This window comes from Stenella coeruleoalba, assembly GCF_951394435.1.
Source record: "Stenella coeruleoalba genome assembly, chromosome: 4".
NCBI lineage: Eukaryota > Metazoa > Chordata > Mammalia > Artiodactyla > Delphinidae > Stenella > Stenella coeruleoalba.
This window is the reverse complement of record NC_137149.1, coordinates 139,927,174-139,947,621: the sequence shown is the minus strand read 5'-3', so window position 1 is coordinate 139,947,621 and position 20,448 is coordinate 139,927,174. Positions and strand designations below refer to the sequence as shown.

At 34.9% G+C, this 20,448-nt stretch overlaps 1 protein-coding gene across 5 annotated transcripts in view; it reads left to right on the top strand.

Annotated features, from left to right (window-relative positions):
* CCSER1 (coiled-coil serine rich protein 1) overlaps positions 1-20,448 on the top strand; it is a 1,247,878-nt gene that overhangs the window by 905,908 nt on the left and 321,522 nt on the right. The window contains exon 12 of one of the 5 annotated variants that reach the window (XM_079919696.1): positions 3,421-3,800. The exons of the other annotated variants lie outside the window; for them this stretch is intronic. Coding sequence (XP_079775822.1) covers positions 3,421-3,504 — 84 coding nt within the window. The 3' untranslated portion in view covers positions 3,505-3,800. Of the gene's footprint in view, positions 1-3,420; positions 3,801-20,448 lie in introns of those variants that run through there. 5 annotated transcript variants of the gene reach the window in all.

Genomic DNA, 20,448 nt, shown 5'->3' with positions numbered 1-20,448 from the left:
TAAAAGTGGGGAAAGTGGACACCCTTGTCTTGTTCCTGGTCTTAGAGGAAAACTTTGCAGATTTTCACCATTGAGTATGATGTTAGGTGTGGGTTTGTCATATATGGGCTTTATTATATTGAGTTATATTGTCTCTGTACCCACTTTATTGAAAGCTTTTTTTTTTTAAACATAAATGGAGGCTGAATTTTGTCAAATGCTTTTTCTGCATCTATTGAGATGATCATATGATTTTTATCCTTCATTTTCTTCATGTGGTGTTATCACATTGATTGATTTTCAGATGTTAAACTATCCATCCTTCTATCCTTGGAATGAATCCCACCTCATCATGGTGTATGATCCTTTTAATGTGTTGTCAAATTCAGTTTGCTAATATTGTGTTGAGGATTTTTGCTTCTATGTTCATCAGGGATATTGGTCTGTAATTTTCTTTTTGTGCAGTGTCCTTGTCTGGTTTGGTATCAGGGTAATGCTCACCTCATTAAGTGAGTTTGGAAGTGTTTCTTACTCTTAATTTTTTTTTGCAGTAATTTGAGAAGGATAGGTACTAACTCTTCTTTAAATGTTTAGTAGAATTCACTTGTGAATCCATCTGGACCTTGACTTTTGTTTGGGGAGAGTTTTTTGATTACTGACTCAATTTCATTACTAGTATTTGATCTATTCAGACTTTTTATTTATTCCTGATTCATTCCTAGAAGACTGCATGTTTCTGGGAGTTTATCCATTTCTTCAAGCTTGTCCAATTTACTGATGTATAATTGCTCACAGTAGTCTCTTATGATTCTTTGTATTCCTGTAGTATCAGTTGTAACTTTCCTCTTTTATTTCTGATTTTATTTATTTGGGCTCTCTCTATCCTTTTGTACTGAGGAGTTTGGCTAAAGGTTTATTAATTTTGTTTATCTCTACAAAGAACTGGCTCTTCATTTCATTGATGTTTTCTATTGGTCTTTTAGTCTCTGCTTTAGTTATTTCCACTGTGATCTTTATTATTTTCTTTCTTCTACTAACTTTAAAATTTGCTTGTTCTTTTCTAGTTTCTTTAATGTACATTTAGATTGTTTATTTAAGATTTTTTGTTTGTTTTTTGAGGTAGTCCTGTATCACTGTGAACATCCATCTTAGTACTGCTTTTGCTGCATTCCATAGATTTGGAACATTTCTGTTTTGATTTTCATTTGTATCAAGGTATTTTTAAAATTTGCTCTTTGATTTTTTTTTTTTTTCTCAACTTACTGGTTGTTTAGTAACATGTTGTTTATTCTTCACTTTTTCTTTTTTTTCAGTTTTCTTATTGTAGTTCATTTCTAGTTTTTTACCATTTTTTTTGGAAAAAATGCTTGATATGATTTAAGTCTTCTTAAATTTATTGAGACTTATTTTGTTGGCCTAACATGTGATCTATCCCAGAGAATGTTTCCTCTGTACTTAAAAGGAATGTGTATTCTGATGCTTTGGGATGGAATACTCTTTCTATATCTATTAAGTCCATGTGATCTAATGTGTTGTTTAAGGCCAGTGCTTCTTATTGATTTTTTTCCTGTGGATGATATATTCATTGATGTAAGTGGGGTGTTAAAGTCTCCTCCTATTACTGTATTGCTGTCTATTTCTCCCTTTATTTCTGTTAATATTTGCTTTATATATTTAGATTCTCCTATATTGAAGGTATATATATTTATAATGTTACATCTTCTTGCTGGATTGACCCCTTTATCATTAGGCAGTGTTGTTCCTTGTCTTTTGTTACAGTCTTTGTTTTAAAGTCTGTTTTGTTTTATGTGAGCATTGCTACCCCAACTTTCTTCTCCTTTTCATTTGCATGGAATATCTTTTCCAGTCCTTCACTCTCAGTCTGTGACTATGTGTATCTTTAGAGCTGAGGTGAATTTCATTTAGGCAGGGTATAGATGGTCTTTTTTTTTTTTAATCCATTCAGCACCTTGTGTCTTTTGATTGAAGCATTTAGTCCATTCACATTTAAAGTATTTATAGATAGGTATATACTTATTGTCATTTTGTTAATTGTTTTCTGGTTGCTTTTGTAGTTCTTCTCTGATCCTGTTATCTTTTCTTTGTTTCTTCCCTTGTGGTTTGAAGTATTCCTTCAGTGTTATGTTTGGATTTCTTTTTCTTTATCTTTTGTGTATCCATTGGATGTTTTTGGTTTGTGATTACCATAAGATTCATATACATCGACCTGTATATAGAGCCATCTATTTTAAGCTGATAGATGCTTAAGTTGAAATGTATTCTAAAAACACTATGTTTTTACCCCCCCACACCCACACACACACATTTTATGTTTTTGGTATCATAGCTTACATTTTTTTATTTTGTATATCCCTTATCTATTTATTGCAGTAATAGTTGATTGTACTACTTTTGTCTTTTAACCTTAATATTAACTTTTTAAGTGGCTGATTCCCTGCCCTTACTACATATTTCCTTTACCAGTGAGATTTTTCTTTTTATATATCTTCTTAGTCCTAGCTGTGGCCTTTTCTTTACCACTTAAAGAAGGAAGAACCTTTTAGATTTCTTGTAAGGCCAGTTTAGTGGTAATGAACTCCTATAGTTTTTGCTTGTCTGAGAAACTCTTTATCTCTCCTTTAATTCCTTGCCCAGTAAAGTATTCTAGGTTGTAAGGTTTTTCCTTTCAGCATTTTAATTATAACCTGCCACTCCCTTCTGGCCTGTGAAGTTTCTGTTTAAAAAATTAGCTGATAGTCAATGAAGTTCCCCTTATTTGTGATTAGTTGGTTTTCTCTTGCTACATTTAAGATTTTCTCTTTATTTTTAACTTTTGCCATTTTAATTATGTCTTGTGGCTCTCTCTCAGTTTTGGGTTTTTTTTTTTAATATTTTATTTGGTTGCTCCAGGTCTTAGTTGCAGCAGGCAGGCTCCTTAGTTGTGGCATGCAAACTCTTAGTTGCAGCATGCATGTGGGATCTAGTTCCCTGACCAGGGATTGAACCCTGGACACCCCTTGCACTGGGAGTGTGGAGTCTTATACATTGCACCACCAGGGAAGTCCCTCTGAGTTCATCTTGTTTGGGATTATCTGTACTTCCTGTACCTGGATATATTTTCCTGCCCCAGATTAGGGAGGTTTTCAGTCATTGTTTCTTCAAATACATTTTCTGTCCCTTTCCCTCTCTCTTGTCCATCTGATAACCCTGTAATATAAATGTTAGTACACTTGATGTTGTCCCAGAGGTTCCTTAAACTCGTCATTTAAAGAAATTCTTTCTTTTTGCTGTTAGGATTATGTGATTTCTACTCTTCTATCATCCAGATTGCTTTCTGTTCTTCTGTGTTATCTAATCTGCTCTTCATTCCCTCTAGTGTATTTTTTAATTTCAGTTATTATATTGTTCAGTTCTGATTGGTTTTTTCTTATATTTTCTAAGTCTTTGTGGACCTTCTTACTGAAACCCGCCATTCTTCTCCCAAGTTTGGTGAGCATTCTTATGACTGTTTCTTTGAACACTTAATCAGGTAAGTTATTTATCTTCATTTCATTTGGGTTTTTTTCTGTGTTTTTATTCTGTTTTTCATCTGGAACATATTCATCTCTCTCCTCATTTTGTTGGACTTTCATTTTTTGTTTCTGTGAATTAGGTGAAACAGCTACATCTCATGGTCTTGAAGGAGTGGCCTTGTATTGGAGTTTCCCTTATGTAGACAGCTTGCACCTGGTGGCTTTGGCAGGCCAGCTGGCATGGGCATGGGCCAGCGGCAGTCCCTGGGGAGCGCTGTACCCAAGGGCACCTTGGCAGGGTGACGGGCTGGCGCAGGCCCTGCCAAGGGGCTGTCCTTGAGCCAAGGCCACCTTGGTGGTCTATGCCACCTCTTTTGGTCAAGCCTTTTTTTTTTTCTGACTGAAATGTTATTTTCCTCATATCAACCTTTCATAGCCTTATACATCTCTAAAAGCTTAGTTGACTTCCTACTTTTTCTAGGAGACTTCCCCAAATTATACATGTAGGATTTATATTGCTTTTTCTTATAGTCTCATGGAATTTATTATCAATATTTGCATCTTTTTCCTAACATGGTACATCTTATCGTTATCTTTTCTATAATAACTAGACATAGCGTTTCTGTCAGTGTCATTTGGTTGTTTGAATATAAGTAAATTTCTATCCAGAGAAGCATATACAGTGACCCTTGAACAGCATGGGGGTTGGGGAACCAACTCACTGCACAGTTGAAAATTCACATATAACTTTACAGTTGTCCCTCTGTATCTGCGATTCCACATCCCCAGAGTCAACCAACCTAGAACTGGATGGTACTACAGTACATATTTACTGAAAAAATCTGCATTTAAGCGAACCCATACAGTTCAAACCTGTGTTGCTCAGGGGTCAACTCTACCTCTTTTCTCTGTGTACCCTGTCTTTGCAAAGTAATTGAATCCATGGCAGACATCTCCCATAATGATCCAGTTCTGTGATCATTGCATTTTCCTTAAAATAATGGAAGTAGAACCCAGGTTCCATATCAGTTATTCATTGGAAATTAAAAATCAACTATGTTTCTGTTCTTAATATTGTGAATATCATAAAGTCTGATAAGGAAAACAATCAAAAAAGAACTCCTCTCTCCAGTATAGAAAGAACCCTGACCTAGTTCTAGCTCTACACTGGTTTAACCTCAGATAAATTATTTAATCTCCCCAAGCCTAAATTTGTTTACAATACTAATGGGGCAAATGTAGTAGAATTACTGTAAATTTCCAAAAAGATAAGCAAAAGCACTATGAAAGCTGTAAAAATGTTATTTGTATATGAAATGCTACACTTATTGTGGTTATTATTGTTCAGCGTTGCCACTGCAACCAATCAAATCTTGTTGATGTGCTGCCATCTAAGACCCTGTGTTGAACTCAGTGTCACTTATAGGATATCCTGACACTTGTATGAGGAGCAATGCCCTCTTACTTTTATATTTTCATTTTTACTTTAGAATTATCTTCCTGATTGTTTAGTGTTTTGTTTTGTTTTGTTTTTTTTCCCCACAGGCTCCTGGCCTGATTCCCCTTATGGTTGCTATGTTTTTGGTAGTAAGGTTTTTACAGTTGTGTTTTAGTCTGATGCAATTCTTGACTTACTCAACAAGAACCCAAACTATGAATCCTATTCTGATTTTAAAAGAATGTTGATTCTAAATCAATTTAGCCAGTATATATATTAAAATGAACAATGTAAAAGGTTCTAATATGGTATTATAGATGACAGCTCCTTATAAGAGTGAGGGGTAAGTCAAGCCAAAATATAATTGCTGTACAAAGAAGAATTTAGTAAATGCCTGTAAGATGTAAAAATAAAATTCTACAAGAATTCAGAATAGAAGGAGATCAGACCTGAGACAATAATAACAGTCATAAAAGTCTTTGTATAAAAGAGGTAACATTTGGGATGAATCTCAAAAATTGAGAAAAATTTTATTGATTGTCACGGGCATTCTTAGCACAGCAAGTCACATCACATAAATATGAAAAAGGAATATTTTCATCAACATTCATTAACAAAAGTATGTAGTAGAAAACACACACACATATACCCACACATACGCAGATAATAGTTATCTGCACGTGGACTGGAATTTCACTGGAGTAATTTATGATGCATCTTATTATGAGTTTTCACCAGATTCATCAGAAATAAGGTCAAATATGCAATCCACATCCTCTGTAAAGACCGTGGCTTACTTGTACGCTTGGAATTCATTGGAGTCTTTACCATAGGAAAATCTCAAATTATTTTTGTTGCCTTGTAAAATAGCTCACATGCCCTATCTACAAAAAATAATTAGGTTATCTGAGAACTTACACTTGAATATCATTAAATAAAGGAAGAAATTTACACTGAAGCTGTTACATTTATTTCTTCATGTTCCTAACTATAAAACTTAAAATATTTAAAATAAATTATTAGGTGTTGAAGTCAGTGTTTTTGAGCCCCAGTAAATAGTAGTTTCAGTGATTTTCACTAACATATCTATATTAAGGGAGTTATTAACACTCAACCCTGATACATGTTTCAGCCATTCAGAACACTGCAATGCCAATTAGTAAAAATAGAGATCAAAAATATTTGTTAAAATGTGTGTGGACAGGTGACTGTTGTTGGATGTGCTTTGTCATAGCCAATATGGCCAATATTAAAATGTTTTTACATGTTTGAGATATCCCCTTGGGCTTCCCCAAGTACTGGTATTTCTACTTGCATAGAAGTCAAATACATAAAGTACCGGTATTTCAGCAGGCACACTGCTATTTTCGAGACCTGCTAGGGGTTTGCTAACTTTTTGGGAAATTTTGGGGTACAGTGTTACAAGTAACACTACAGATCTTCCTTACGGTCTACTGGAGAATATTAATATAACCCATGAATAACAGATGGAAGAAATTGATTTCATGAGAAGCTATATTTTAAAATCAGATGTCTTAGATTCTTATATCTACTGTGATTTACCCATGTGCTCTGCTGCCCAAGATTTTTGTAATGCATCCTTTTTAGTTATTTTCATTATTACTCACTAGTATAAAAACACTAATACTTTTATCTTCATACTTAATGTAAGAAAATATATTCAAAGATGTATCTCCTATCCATCTCTTAGATCTATCTACGTGGACTACTGGGAGCCATAGCCCACCCAGAGTCTTTAAACTTTGTTGATTTACCACCATACTTGTTTACCACTCTACAGTTATTCACAACGTTTCTTTTACAATTCTGCAATGACTTCTTGTTCCTAAGACAGAGTTCCTATTCTTTAAATGGACCACCAAAAGTTCCAGTATTTCTCTTCTCCCTTGCTTCTTGCCCAATAAGGCCAATGCAGCTGCAGGACGAACCTATCTATTTTCTAAATTCCCTAAATTTGTTAATTTACTCAAAACAGAAGTACTCTTCTTGATTATAGTTAACTATGGAAGTAAGTAACTAAGATTATAATTAACTATTCAACATGGAAGAATGAAAAAACATGTTCAACTGCAAAACCTAAGAGTCAGAGATTAGATTTGTCTCTTAAAAAAACTCTTTTTATTAATACATTATTTGTTTTAAAAGTCTTCTTGAATATAATCATAAATATATTTTCCTAATGAACAGATCTCAAATCTTAGTATTTAAAGAATCATTTATATTGGGTTGGCCCCAGAGCCCTGCTTTTTAAGATATTTTTCCCTTTTTAAAATTAATTAATTAATTTTATTTTTGGCTGTGCTGGGTCTTCGTTGCTGCGTGCAGGCTTTCTCTAGTTGTGGCGAGAGGGGGCTACTCTTCATTGCAGTGTGCGGGCTTCTCATCACGGTGGCTTCTTTTGTTGCGGAGCACAGGCTCTAGGTGCGCAGGCTTCAGTAGCTGTGGCATGTGGGCTCAGTAGTTATCTCACGGGCTCTGTTTTAACTAGAGGAAATTAGAGAAGAGAGAAGCACCCTGTGCTATTGTAAAGAAACCACAGCCTTGGCGGCTGATGCCAGAATAAGGAGAGTCTTAAGTGGCTGAGTGAGAGATTGTGGGAATACAGACAGGGAGGACAGAGGCAGAGTTTGGAGGGTCGTGACAACCCACCTGTCCATACTCTACTAATCCATCTAGACGTTACTGTAATTTTTATTAATTACTATAAAAAACAAGATATTGGTAAATATATAAATTTGATGAATTGTTCCTGGGGTAAATTGTTGCTTTTAGTGAATTGCCTATTTTGTGAAGTGCTTTCAGTGCATTGAGCCATCTATTTTAAGGCAACCTCACCCTTCCCCTTATTACTCTAATCATACTCACTTTCTTTGGGCTGCTCCAGTTGCATTCCCTCTACTTAGCAGCATTTCTAAATATTTCCTGTTGTCCAAAATCCACTTCTTACTATTCTTCAGAATACACTCTGTTACCCTTCAGATACAGGCTTATAAGTCAGTTCTCTGGGATTCTTCCTTAGTTCCTATATCGATCACAGGTCCTAGTTCAGAAAAGAAATCTACTCTAACAATTCTACACACAAATGGATTTATTAGAGTAGTGCTAACTCTTGAAAATGAAGAATTGGCTGAAGTAGCAGGCTGTAGGCTGATCCTTTAAGAACAGTCCTGAAACCATACCAAAGAACTGCACTGCCAAAGGAGCTGTGTCCTCTGTCAAGATCAAGAAGCTTCATTACCAGAAAGTTGCCACCAAAGCTCCTGACCCCAGAACCACACAACCCCTACCATGATTCACATCAGCAAAACACCTGCCAGCTGTCCTTACTTTCTCCTTATGTAAATACATTTTGATTGGCAGGGCCTATCCTAGCTTCTGGGGAGACTTGGGAATAGAATGGGAAGCTTTCCATCCTCTGTTAGACAGGTAGGCATTCTGAAAGGGGGTTGAGAGAGTCAATTCAAAGAATTCCCTAAATTTGCCCTCTACTGGTTCCCAGCAACGCGTGGCTCTTGAGCCCTTGAAATGTGACTAATGTACCTGAGGAACTAAATTCCTTACATTATTCAATTTTAATTTATTTAAATTTAAAAATTGAAGCACTGCAGTATATTTTTCTGTTAAACATAACTTTATTGTTTGGGGAAGACTGTTTCACTTCAGCCATTGCACTGAATAAGATATTGCTGCTTAATCCTAGTGTGTATTTATATATATATCTATTTAATTGTGGTTGCCAGAAAATTTAGAATTAGATATGTGTCTTACGTTATATTTCCACTGGATGTTGCTACTGTAACCCCCTAGATAGGGCTAGGTCTCACTGTGTGTCCACAGAGTACCCCATATTTCCCTAATTTTGACATTCACATTTTTTATAATAATTGCTTCTGTATATGTCTTATCCCTTGGCTTGTAAAAGTAATGGGAAGAAATACTGTCTCTTCTTGTCCCCATTATTTTCCCTAGCACAATGCCCACAAAAAACGAACAATAAAATTATACCAAATGAATGAGTGTGAATAGAATAGACATTAAGAAAAAGAGCTAGGGACCCATGAAGCTTAAGGTAAACCTTCTGTTAAGATTTTATTTTTTTTTTAAATCACTGAAAGCCATTACTTTTAAATAAGTTGTTGAGATTAACCATTAATTTTCATAGTTGAAAATTAATTCATAAAGTATTAAGTCAAATTCCAAATGGCTGATAATTGAACATATATTGTCTTTATACATCATATTAATTTTTTTATTAGTTTTCTTTTTTAAAGGAGAGAGAGAGAAATGAAAGAGAGCTTTCTGGGATTTTTCATTAGAGATGCCATACCAGCACTGTAATTTAAAAAATAGATTCACATATAGATTCAACAATGCGGCATAACCCAATGCTACCCACAGAGTGTCTCAAGGAGTGTAAAATCATATTTTTCTGTTTCAATATGAGAGGAAATTTATAGTGTTAATTTTCATACAAGTGAGAGATTAAAACAGTTATTTCGACAGTGTCATAAAACATAAAGAGGAAAAGTATTTAATAGGAAGGTATTTTTTTAATGAGGAAGCCCTTTGGAAAATAATGTTTCAAAATTCTCATGCTTTAAAGACAGTGGGGGAGGAGACTATTTCTTAGAACCTTAGGAGAGTAGTAATAGTGAAAGTAGAATCTATGCCATCATGTATATTATATAAACATAGAAATTCATGAGCCACAGGATGAAACATGAAGGTGGGAGTGTCAGATGTCATGGGATAAATATGGTACTAAAAGGAGTATCAGTTTTTTTCAAAAAATTTTTTGAAGAAATAGGGGCACAAAAAATTTTTGTAAGAAGGTCTCATCAGAAAATAAGACCAAATTTAAAAGAATCTACTTTAAATGTATCAGTTTAAAGGAACTTTCAGTCTAAAGGAACTTCGGGAGTTTAAGCAAGAGAGTATTTATTAGCTGATGTAATGACAAAATATTTCTAATCATTGAATTGTCTTCTACATTCTAAAATTAACTGAAGAAACATTTTTAAAACTGTGTTGCATTAAGTGATCCTAAGTTGATTCAGTAGTAGTAAGGATTTTATGTTCCAGCAAACAAAACATCAATGCTCCTAAAGGCAGAGTTACTTACTTCTTTGGGTCCGTACACATTTTTCTTCCTCAAGGATATGTTTTCAAAATGTTTTGACAATATGTATGATTAATCTACTTATTGTTTAATTTCTTGACATTCTTTATGTTCTGTGTCTTTTTTTTTTGTACTCTTAAATTTGCAAAAGAAATTATATTTTCACATTATTTTGTATTTAACCGAGGAAGTTCCATATCACTGACTATTTAAAGTAACTAAATATTTCTTCAAGATTTTTTTGAAAGATCTTTTGGATGATATATTTTTATGAAGCTAATAAAACATTTCAGAAATGTCCATATGGAGTAAAAATAGATCAGTTAAAGAGCAATGACATTGCATTTAGGGTGAGTCATTTATAAATGATAAATTAATCAAATAATACAATACAATAATACGCTTTTTAGTAAGTGTACTGTGCAGTGGCAGGGATGGGAAAAATAATGTGTGATTTGGGTACATCTTCAAGGAGAGCACAATCTAGAAGCATCTCCCTTTCCATCCATAGCCATGTCCATCTTTAAATGTCTCCCAAATCTAGGTGGCAGGAATAAGTAAAAGCAGACTTGGAGGAGACCCATACCTTTGGACCCTTCAGCATTCTCATGAACTTGTAACTCAACAGAAGCATTAAAAGCTAGAGTTATATTTTTAAATTGTTGCTGAAAACTTTGTATTTTAATACCTAAAAACTGACCAGTTATAGAAAAGTTAAATTTTTTTATTTTGCAACCAGCATATAATCTATCATAAACAATTTTATTAGCCTGACATGAAGCAAGTAGAGTGGATGATTTGTATCAATTTGGAACACAGGCAAGGAATAAACATTTCACAAAATCAAATGGCAATGAAAAGGTAGTCTGTGTAGAGAACATTAAATTCTCTTTAAGACAGATTTATATTATAGTTACATATGTACATTAATTTTACTCATAGGTATGTTTGATTATTTTAATTGTTAATATGTTGTTAATAAACAATAAGTTAAAGTATATTTCATAAGGTTGTATCAGTTATTAACCAACTACTATTGTGATATTTATAAGATCTAGTTTTAAAAAGACCCTCAGGTTTTTAAAAAGTATCCAGTTGGCCAAATGGAGCAGAAAAGTATTAACAAGAAAATTTATAAGCAGCATTTACTGAAAGTTTACTGTGCACCTGACACTGTGTTAAATACTTTATGTGAACCTGTCTTAATGAATCTTTACAACAGCCCAATGATATACCTACTTTTCAGCATCCTCATATATAATGCTGCTCCCTAAATAACTATTTCTGTTTGGACATGCCACGCATTGTAAGAATTACATTTATTTTTTTTCTAGGGAGCTGCTAACCAAATCACTGTTTGACAGTGATGTGGCAGGTTGGCTCAAGCCCACATCTTGATCAAAGCAGAGTGAGAATGGATCTTCCACTTTATATGTAGAAATAACCTATAAGCTCAGCCTCTATGAATAAATGAATGAATGATTCCTATTACCACACTGAAGTATATAGGATCCAGGACTCAGTCACAAAACCTACAACTATTTCAGTTGTAGATGAGAGAGATGAATTAAATGAAATACCTGTTGCACATGGAAATACAAGCTGTCATCAATGTGAAGTTTTATACGAGTCTTAAACTCACATTTAAATTCATAGATTGTACTAGGGAGGCAAACCTTGCAATATCAGGCAAACTTCGATTTTTTTTTTTTTTTACACTGGATAAAATATATCAGTTTTTCCTATTAGTTGAACTATTGTTGTAAACTCCTGGCTGCTGATATCACAGGATTACAGGTTTGACTACCTATGAATATTCTTAATGTATTGGTCAGTGACATATATGTGGGGAGGTGGCGGTATTCTTGAATGTGGTCGTAAGTGCTCTGCTGCAAAAATTTTACTCTTCCCTTCCCAAGTGACCTCAGTAGATGAAGTATTTTTTAAGATAAATTGCACTGTGGTTATCATATCGAAACAGCTTAAATATAAAAATAATAAGAGATCAGGTATGATATGATTATTAATAGGTTATTAAAGTTTGTCAAATTGTGAATTCACAATTTTTTCCCTTGTGATGAGAACTCTTAGGATTTACCCTCAACAGCTTTCCTATGCTTCACACAGCAGTGGTAACTATAGGCCTCCTGTTGTAATTACATCCCTAGTAGTTATTTATCTTCACAATTCTTAATGAGGCATAATACCCTGCTAAGGTAGATGAAGTTGCTCTTCATAACTCATGTTTCAGATTGCCCACTTTACTTCTTTTGGTTCATCAGGGCTGAAATCCCATTATATACCAATCTCATCTTATTTTTAGCATGTTTTATCTCATAAGTGCCATGACTAGAAATATGCCCAACATAGATATCGATCTCTATTGGTGCCCTGCTTATATTAGCTAGGATGTTAGTTTGGCTGTTGTGACAGAGATCCAAACCAACTGTCCAAAAAAGCACACACAAAAAAGGCCAAAATGGTAGGAAGAGTCTGTCCTACAGAGTAATCAGACTCCATGTTTCTTTCATCTTGCTCCTCTATTGGGCTTAGGGATTACTTTCCTTTGCATGGTTCAAGGTGACCCTGTGTCATACTCCCACAACATGGAAGCTGAACACAACACTTTGACTTGCCTCTTTTTATCCACATCTTAGAATCATGGTCACACCTAGCTGTGATGGAAGCTAGGAAGTGTAGTCTTTGCTCTGTGTGGTTATAAGCCTCTATGAAATACTATAGTTTCCATGATTCTGGGAGAGAAGTGGAATATGCATGATGGGAGACCACTAGTAGACTGCCGCAATGTCAAGTATGTTTCTCTATTGTCTAGAGAGGCAGGATAACATTTTTGTTGTCTATGTTGTTCAAGAAAATTTCAAAGGCATAATTTCTACAAAGGACCTTGAGCAGTAATGTTGAACTTCAAAAAATATAATCACTGACTATGGATTCAGGAATTAAAAGAAATTGAGACTATGTTTAAAATATACTTCCTTGGTTTTCCCCTTTCCCCTATGTAAGCTGTAAGGCACCTGAGGTCATTAGGGATCCACAGGAAACAAGTGAATATCACTGAAATAAAAGTCAAAGAAAACTGGGAGTTCATGCGAGAGAGAGAGAGAGAGAGAGAGAGAGAGAGAGAGAGAGAGAGATCCGTAGTTTTAATCTATCTATGGAGATAAAATTTTCTTGGAAAGAATGTTGATAAAGAATAATGGTTTTGTCCCTAATATTAGGATACTGTGTTAACAGTAGGTAGTAACTTCAATTATAACTCTATAAAAGACATTGAAAATGAGGCACATCCACAAATCTTGCTGTATAATCTTGGAATGATTGAGGCTTAAGGATCCTTGAGTTGGACATTGCATGAGAAATTATTTTCAGTAATCAGTGGTTCTTACACTGGGACAACGTTGCTCCCCGAGTGACATCTGGCGATATCTGGAGACGCTTTTGGTTGCCACAATTGAGAGAGGGCAGCTGTACATCTAATGGGTAGAGAATGCAAGGGGGCTGCTTGATATCCAGAAATTTCCACAGTAGCCTCCACAGAAAAGAATTATCCATCTCAAAATGTCAGTAGTGCCTTTGTTGAGAAATCCTTGTCTAAATCATACAACAATGTGAACTTGCTCTCAGCATGGAAAAAAAAAAACAAAAACCTACATTCTTTGGTCACATGTAATCCATTGACCTGCTGTGTCTGTAGAGAGACTTCAAAATGTATTTGTTAGAAAGTGGTTGTTAAGAAAAGAATCCTGTTGGATTTGAAAAAGGGCGTGTGATTATCTGACAATTGCGTTTTAAAATAGTTACTTAGGTTTAACCATTTCAATATTCATGAATAATTACCAAGTACACTGGTTAGTTTTGAAATAAATCAGTGTCAACTTTTGATCCTGGTAATACCTAGCAAAGTTGTATATATTAAAGCAGTATAAATGTGTATGCTTCTCTTTCAATTTGCTACACTTTGCTATAGCTACAGATTACTTTAATAAGGAGATAATTTTATCAAATAAAGTTTTTTATAAGTGTTTCTGAGACAAAGCCCCATTTGAAAAAAAATTTAATTGTATTGTAACTTATATTTATTCATTCAACAAATACACATTGATTGCCTAGTACTGTTCTTTCATTCCAGGTATTGGAGCTGTAGCAGTAAAATAACTGTCCTCATAGATTTGGATAATCACACACACTCATAAATATACACCCATACCCCTACATACATCTATATGTATATAAGACATACACATGGATAAAAGTATATCTGTGTGTGCATGAATATATGCATACGTGTGTGCTGTGTTAAAATATGTGTGTTTATATTCTGTGCTATGTTAAAAAAAAAAATAGGATAAGTGGAAAACCCAGTGCTCATGTAGGAGAATAAAGACCTCTGTGACAAAATAATAACTGAGAAAATATAAACACACTGATCAAGTAGCAGATTTGATTGGTACTTGGTTATTCCTTTAAAGTCTATACCTTTTTGATCATAGTGATTACTGCCTGTTGAATCTAAAATGTACCAGATATGAGTTTAATAGTGATTAGTGATAAAAAAAATTACTGTCTAACTGTAGAAAATAATGTTTTGAGTAATAGAATTTGATAATTCTAAAGTAGGTAGAAAGCCTTATGAACATTTTATAATAATATATGATTAGTGCCTCTAGATGTCAAATTATTGGCTGGGATATAATTTTAATGACGATGATTAAATAACTAAAGATTTTAATAAGAAATAATATGGTTGTCAAGGCAAGCTTATTATTACTGCAATTTATAATGTGAGACAATCTAGTCATTTGTCCTTTATAAATGTAAAGCCTAGGATTGGTCTCTGTCCTCAAGAGGGCGACTTTAAGAAAAAGTACACTAAAGGATCTCATAGAGCACAGTGTAGACACAGAGTGGAGAATTATCTCCACCTGGGGGAAGTGAGGAAAGACCTTTGAACTGACTTTTAAGCTCATCAACAAGCTTGCGTAAATGGTGAATGAGATTGATTTAAACCACAGAAGACTATAAAACCTTTAACTTCAGCCTGCTTTGCTACAACAGTCCTGAGGGTCTCATTTAGATGTAGTATATCAGCAAATCCCTCCCCAGCAAACGTGTGTGTGTGTGTGTGCGTGTGCGTGTGCGTGTATATTACAGTCCTTTTAACTTTCTTTATATTTGAAACAGAATATAAAAATTTCAATTGGTATATAAAGGATCTACTTTGGTTAATTTCTTGTAAATAAGTCCCTTAAATCTTCCTGCCAGATTCGAATATTTGCTTTATATGAGGATTTTCTACAAGTAAAATAACTGAAAAAAAAAAACAAAGCACTGTTATTTTAATCATTAACACATTCCCATAAATTAAGGCATCATGCTTTCTATAGAATGTGTTAATATCTTTCTTTCAATACATGAACATCATGAACAATACGCATTCTCCTAAAATGTACAGTATTGGTTGCTGGAAATATTTTTTTAATAAAAATTAGTATGGGGTGTCATTTTTGACATAAATCATAACTGAAGAAAAATACTGAAATTGCACTGTTATTAATATTTATTTTTGCAAATAAAGTAGAACATTTTTATGATCTTTAAAAATGAAAGGCAGCTTGTAAAGACTCTTCTGTAAGGACATAATGTCCTTATATTCCTTAATGTAGCATTTTTAATCTATTGTCTCCCACACAGATAAATCAAAACAATATTCTTTATTGTATGTAAAAATATTTTTAAATTCCCTGTGATTTACAAGACAACTTATTTTGAAATTGAATGTGCAGTTAAATATTTACTTATAGTAAAATTTGAAGGCACGCTTAAGTTATTGAGATATTCTGAATATACTTGAGATGATGTGGTAATTAAATTTTCCCTTTAATTTAAAATTAAAATCTTGAGCTGACAGTTTTGCTCATTAAAAAGCACTTGGGCCGATTACTGTCTATAGAATATACACACACATTGTTTCAGGAGGAAATACATGACCTCAATTATTATTAATATCACTTTATTTGATATATCTCAAGCCTCGTTAGGAACACTTAAAAGTATTATCTTCAGTTAAAGACATTTCATGCCTCTTTAACCTGGCTTCAGTAAAAATTAAGTACATTATATATTAGTGATGTTGAAAACAACTAGTGGCAAGAATTCTTAGCATTTCCATGCAAACTGACAGTGGGAAATAGAAGGCAATCTAGTTTTACTCCTAATTTTTCACTGACATTTTTCTTATGCCAAAATCTGTACCTTGATTTGTAATTTCTCCCTCTCTCTGTCTCTCTCTCTGTCTCTCTCTGTCTGTCTCTCTGTCTGTCTCTGTCTCTCTCTCTCTTTCAATCAGTTCCTCTTAGGTTTTCTTTATTTCTCATTTTTGTCATTGCTAGGCTCTGGAGATATAACAAATATTTTTCGCAGGATTATTAGGCATTTTACTCCTTTATTCAACAAACAGTTATTGAGCACAGCTCTGTACCAGGCACTGGAAAAGGTACTGGGAATAGAGCAAAGAATGTGATAACATGAGCCCTAGCAGAAAAGACAGTCTTTAAATAAAGTTTAAAGCCAAAACTTACTCCTAGGACCTCAACTCATATAGGGATGTTTGTTTCTTTTCAAAAAATATTTCTTGAATACAGCCACAACAGTACAGACAAGGCCTTGTTCCCCTGGAACTGAAGTTCTAATGGAAAAATAGTGTAGGGAGACAGGTGAACTGGAGACAAAGAGGGGTGACTTTGACAGATCAAGTGAGAGGCTCTCTAAAAAAGCTTAGCTCCTGTTTAAGTAATACGGCCATCGGCCACCGATACAGACGTGCCTATCTTATGGTATTGAGGAAGGAAAAATACCTCTCATTCTTTCAAATCCCTTTGATTGACCCCTTGTTTCAAAACAAGGAGCTCAAAACACAAACTAGTATGTCAATAAATTATCCTGCCAAAATAATATAGTTGCAAAATCATGAGACACTCAAATAAAATACATACACCAAGAAATGACTTTAATTGTTTGTATGCTAGGAGTCTTCTAAGCTAAACTAGTTTATACTCTGACCACATCACCTAACTGGCACTCTAAGAAGCAGAATGGGGGAAAATTCTAGTAGAGCAAGATGAGTTTTAAAAAGATTATCAGGACCAAGTTCACACCTTTGGGTCTAAATGATGTGAAATGTATGAAGGAGTAAAGTAAAAAGGCAAGAATGTCACCTTTATGTAGTCATGGTCTCTTAGGAAGAGAGAGGAAAGGGAGAAAGGAGGCCAGGAGCTACTCCTGTACAAAGAGAGAGACATCAGAAGTGGGGCAGGAGAATTTTGTCATAACAACTGTAATGAGGTTTTAGTAAATGTTAACTGATTGTTTTGGCATTAATTTGAGGACAAAGTGACCATCTGAGAGAATGAAGTCATGTTTAAGTATATTATAAGGTTTTTGATGTATGTTAATCTTTGTTTCTGACAAATACTTCAGTGGAGTGCATAAATGAGGAAATGGAAATTTTCTAAACAAAATATTGGAACAAAAGAATATTAGAAAGAAAATGAAGGAAGACACCCATAGAAATGATTTGGCATTATCTGTTCTAAGACAAATACAGTAGTTGAACTCATTAGCTCCATGAGGACAAAAATGAGGGTTAGGCTGTCCAAGGATAGACCATTTAGGTGCTTGCAGAATCTAAAGTCTAGTAACTTAGGTCAGCCAAGCAGGCCTGAGCAGACGCAGATATAATGGCAGAACAAAGAAAAACTAGCAGCTATAAATTAATAGAAAAATGAGATGGACGAACATAGGCACAAGACAGGGTTCAAAGATGCAAAACCTTTGATGGGCAGAGCCAGGGGCTGAGTTTCCATCTATCACTTATTTATTTAAACAGTGTATTGAAGAAGAACGTATTTTGAACCAAACCTCTTCTAGGCACTGAGAATACAAACACTGAATAAAACAAAGAAAATCCTTGTTCTTATGGAGCTTACATTTCAGTTCAAGGGAACAGACAATAAATAAATTTGTAATATATAATGTAATATAATATAAATAATATGTGGAAGGGAAAAGTATAACAATTCAAATAAATCAGATTAAGCTAATGTAGAGTGATTGTGTTTGGGTGGGGTGGGAGTGGAGCTGAAAGGCATCTTGGGGAAATGTGTTCTAGGTACAAGTAATAACAATGACAAAGATCTGAGGCAAGATTCTGCTCGGTGTGTTCAAAGAACAGCAAGAGGGCTTCCCTGGTGGCGCAGTGGTTGAGAGTCCGCCTGCCGATGCAGGGGACACGGGTTCGTGCCCCCGTCCGGGAAGATCCCACATTGCCGCGGAGCGGCTGGGCCCGTGAGCCATTGCCGCTGAGCCTGCGCATCCGGAGCCTGTGCTCCGCAATGGGAGAGGCCACAGAGGTGAGAGGCCCGCGTACCGCAAAAAAAGAACAACAAGAAGTGCTTTGAGGCCAGAGTGAGAGGAAAAGTAAGTGATGATGTTGGAAGTTAGATATTGTCCAGAGTTTGGAGGACTCTGTAGGTCCAAGTAAGAGTGTTGTCTTTTATCCAAGTTGCTATCTGAAGTTCTTCCTCTTCATTCTTTCCTGAACATTTTAGTCCTAAAGCCATTATGTGGGACACAGTGAGGTAGGCATACACACCTGGGGGAGTAGGCGGTGGTGGATCAGTGCAGGTGTAGGAGCTTAAACAAGGTCAAGAGAGTGTCCTCATAGGTGTACTGAATAACATGAGGCATTAGAGTCCCACATGAGAGGGACTGACATGTGGTGAGGAATCCAAAGTCATGAGGAGGGTTTCCATGTGGAACAATGGCCCAGTGTGGGATGTCAGAGCCTGAAGTTGTGCAGAGGTTGAAGGCAGATTTGTTTCAAAGGTGAGGCTTGATAAAATGAGTAGGTATATTAAGGATAATGAGAATCAGATTTCTGTCTACTAGAATTAGGGATGTAGGTGTGAATGCATGTCCGTACACGCGCACACACACACACACACACACACACACACATAGAGAGCGTGTGTGTATGTATCTGTGTATATACATAAAAATATCTACATACATATATTTTCTATTTCTATCCACTGAGAATGCCTGGGAGCAACAGGACCTCAACAGCAATGGTCACACCTAGCACCCACATATTAGCTTCTAAATACTGTTCTCCACCAAAAGTAACCAGGACTCATTGGAGAAACGGTTGATTCTAGAGCTTAGTCAGAAAAAGTACAAAATAAATCCAGAATAATGTATTGTGCCAGAAAGCAAAGGAATGCTCAAAGGATAATGGTGACATATCAAAATGACACAGAAACTTCCATGAAAGGCCTGCCATTTGCCAAATATGGAGCAAATTAAGTACCGCGTAAATGGTATTTATTCATCATAACTCATTGAATAAATAGGAAACCATGAACCCATATAGCTATATATAAAAGGGATAAATTGAAATTTGATGAGGGATGGCTCATTTAAATAGTTTCAGTGTATCTCCCCATAAAATACTTAATAAATGAAAAGAGAAAAGAGTAAATTTCCTTGAAGAAGCTAATCAAATAATCAAAGTTCACATCACTGGTAATGGGACAAATCAAAATTGTATGTTATGGGATAGGACACAGTGACCACACACTGTCACTTCTATAGTATTCCTCCCAAATAAGCATAATCTGAATACAAGAAAGAATAATTCAGTCCCAAATAAAGGGACATTTACAAAATAACTTTGAAACGTTCAATCGTATTGAGGACATGAAAGTCAAGAAAAAATTGAGTACAGTAAACTGAAGGAGATAAGAGTCGTGACAAATGCAATACATTTTCCTGAACTGAATCTGTTTGCTATGAAGTACATTATTTAGACAATCGGTGACACTTGAATGAGGTCTGAGCATTAGTAATGTCAAGGTCAAATAAGTTCCTGAAATTGATGACTGTACTGAGGTTACATAGAAGAAGGCCCTTTTCTGTGTGGAAAATGTACACTAAGTCTTCAGGTATGATGGGGCATTAGGTTGGCAACTTATTCTAAAATGGTTTAGAAAAATGTTGTTCTTAGTATTGAACATTTTATATATATATATAAGATCTTATTGGGCATTCTATATAAATTTAAGGTTGCTAAAATTTGAGTAAAATGGGGCAAATTGTGATGGGAAGCCATTGGCAATTTTGTCTAGGGAGTGAAATGATCTTCTTTATGTTTGAAAAGAAACATCATGGCTTCTGTGTAGACAAGATCCTTGGGATAAGGATGGAGAATGGGCAAGTGTCAAAAAAGAGAGACAAATTGAGATGCTGTTGCAATAATTCAGAGAAAGATGGTGGCAGGTTGAACTAGGGATATAAGGGAA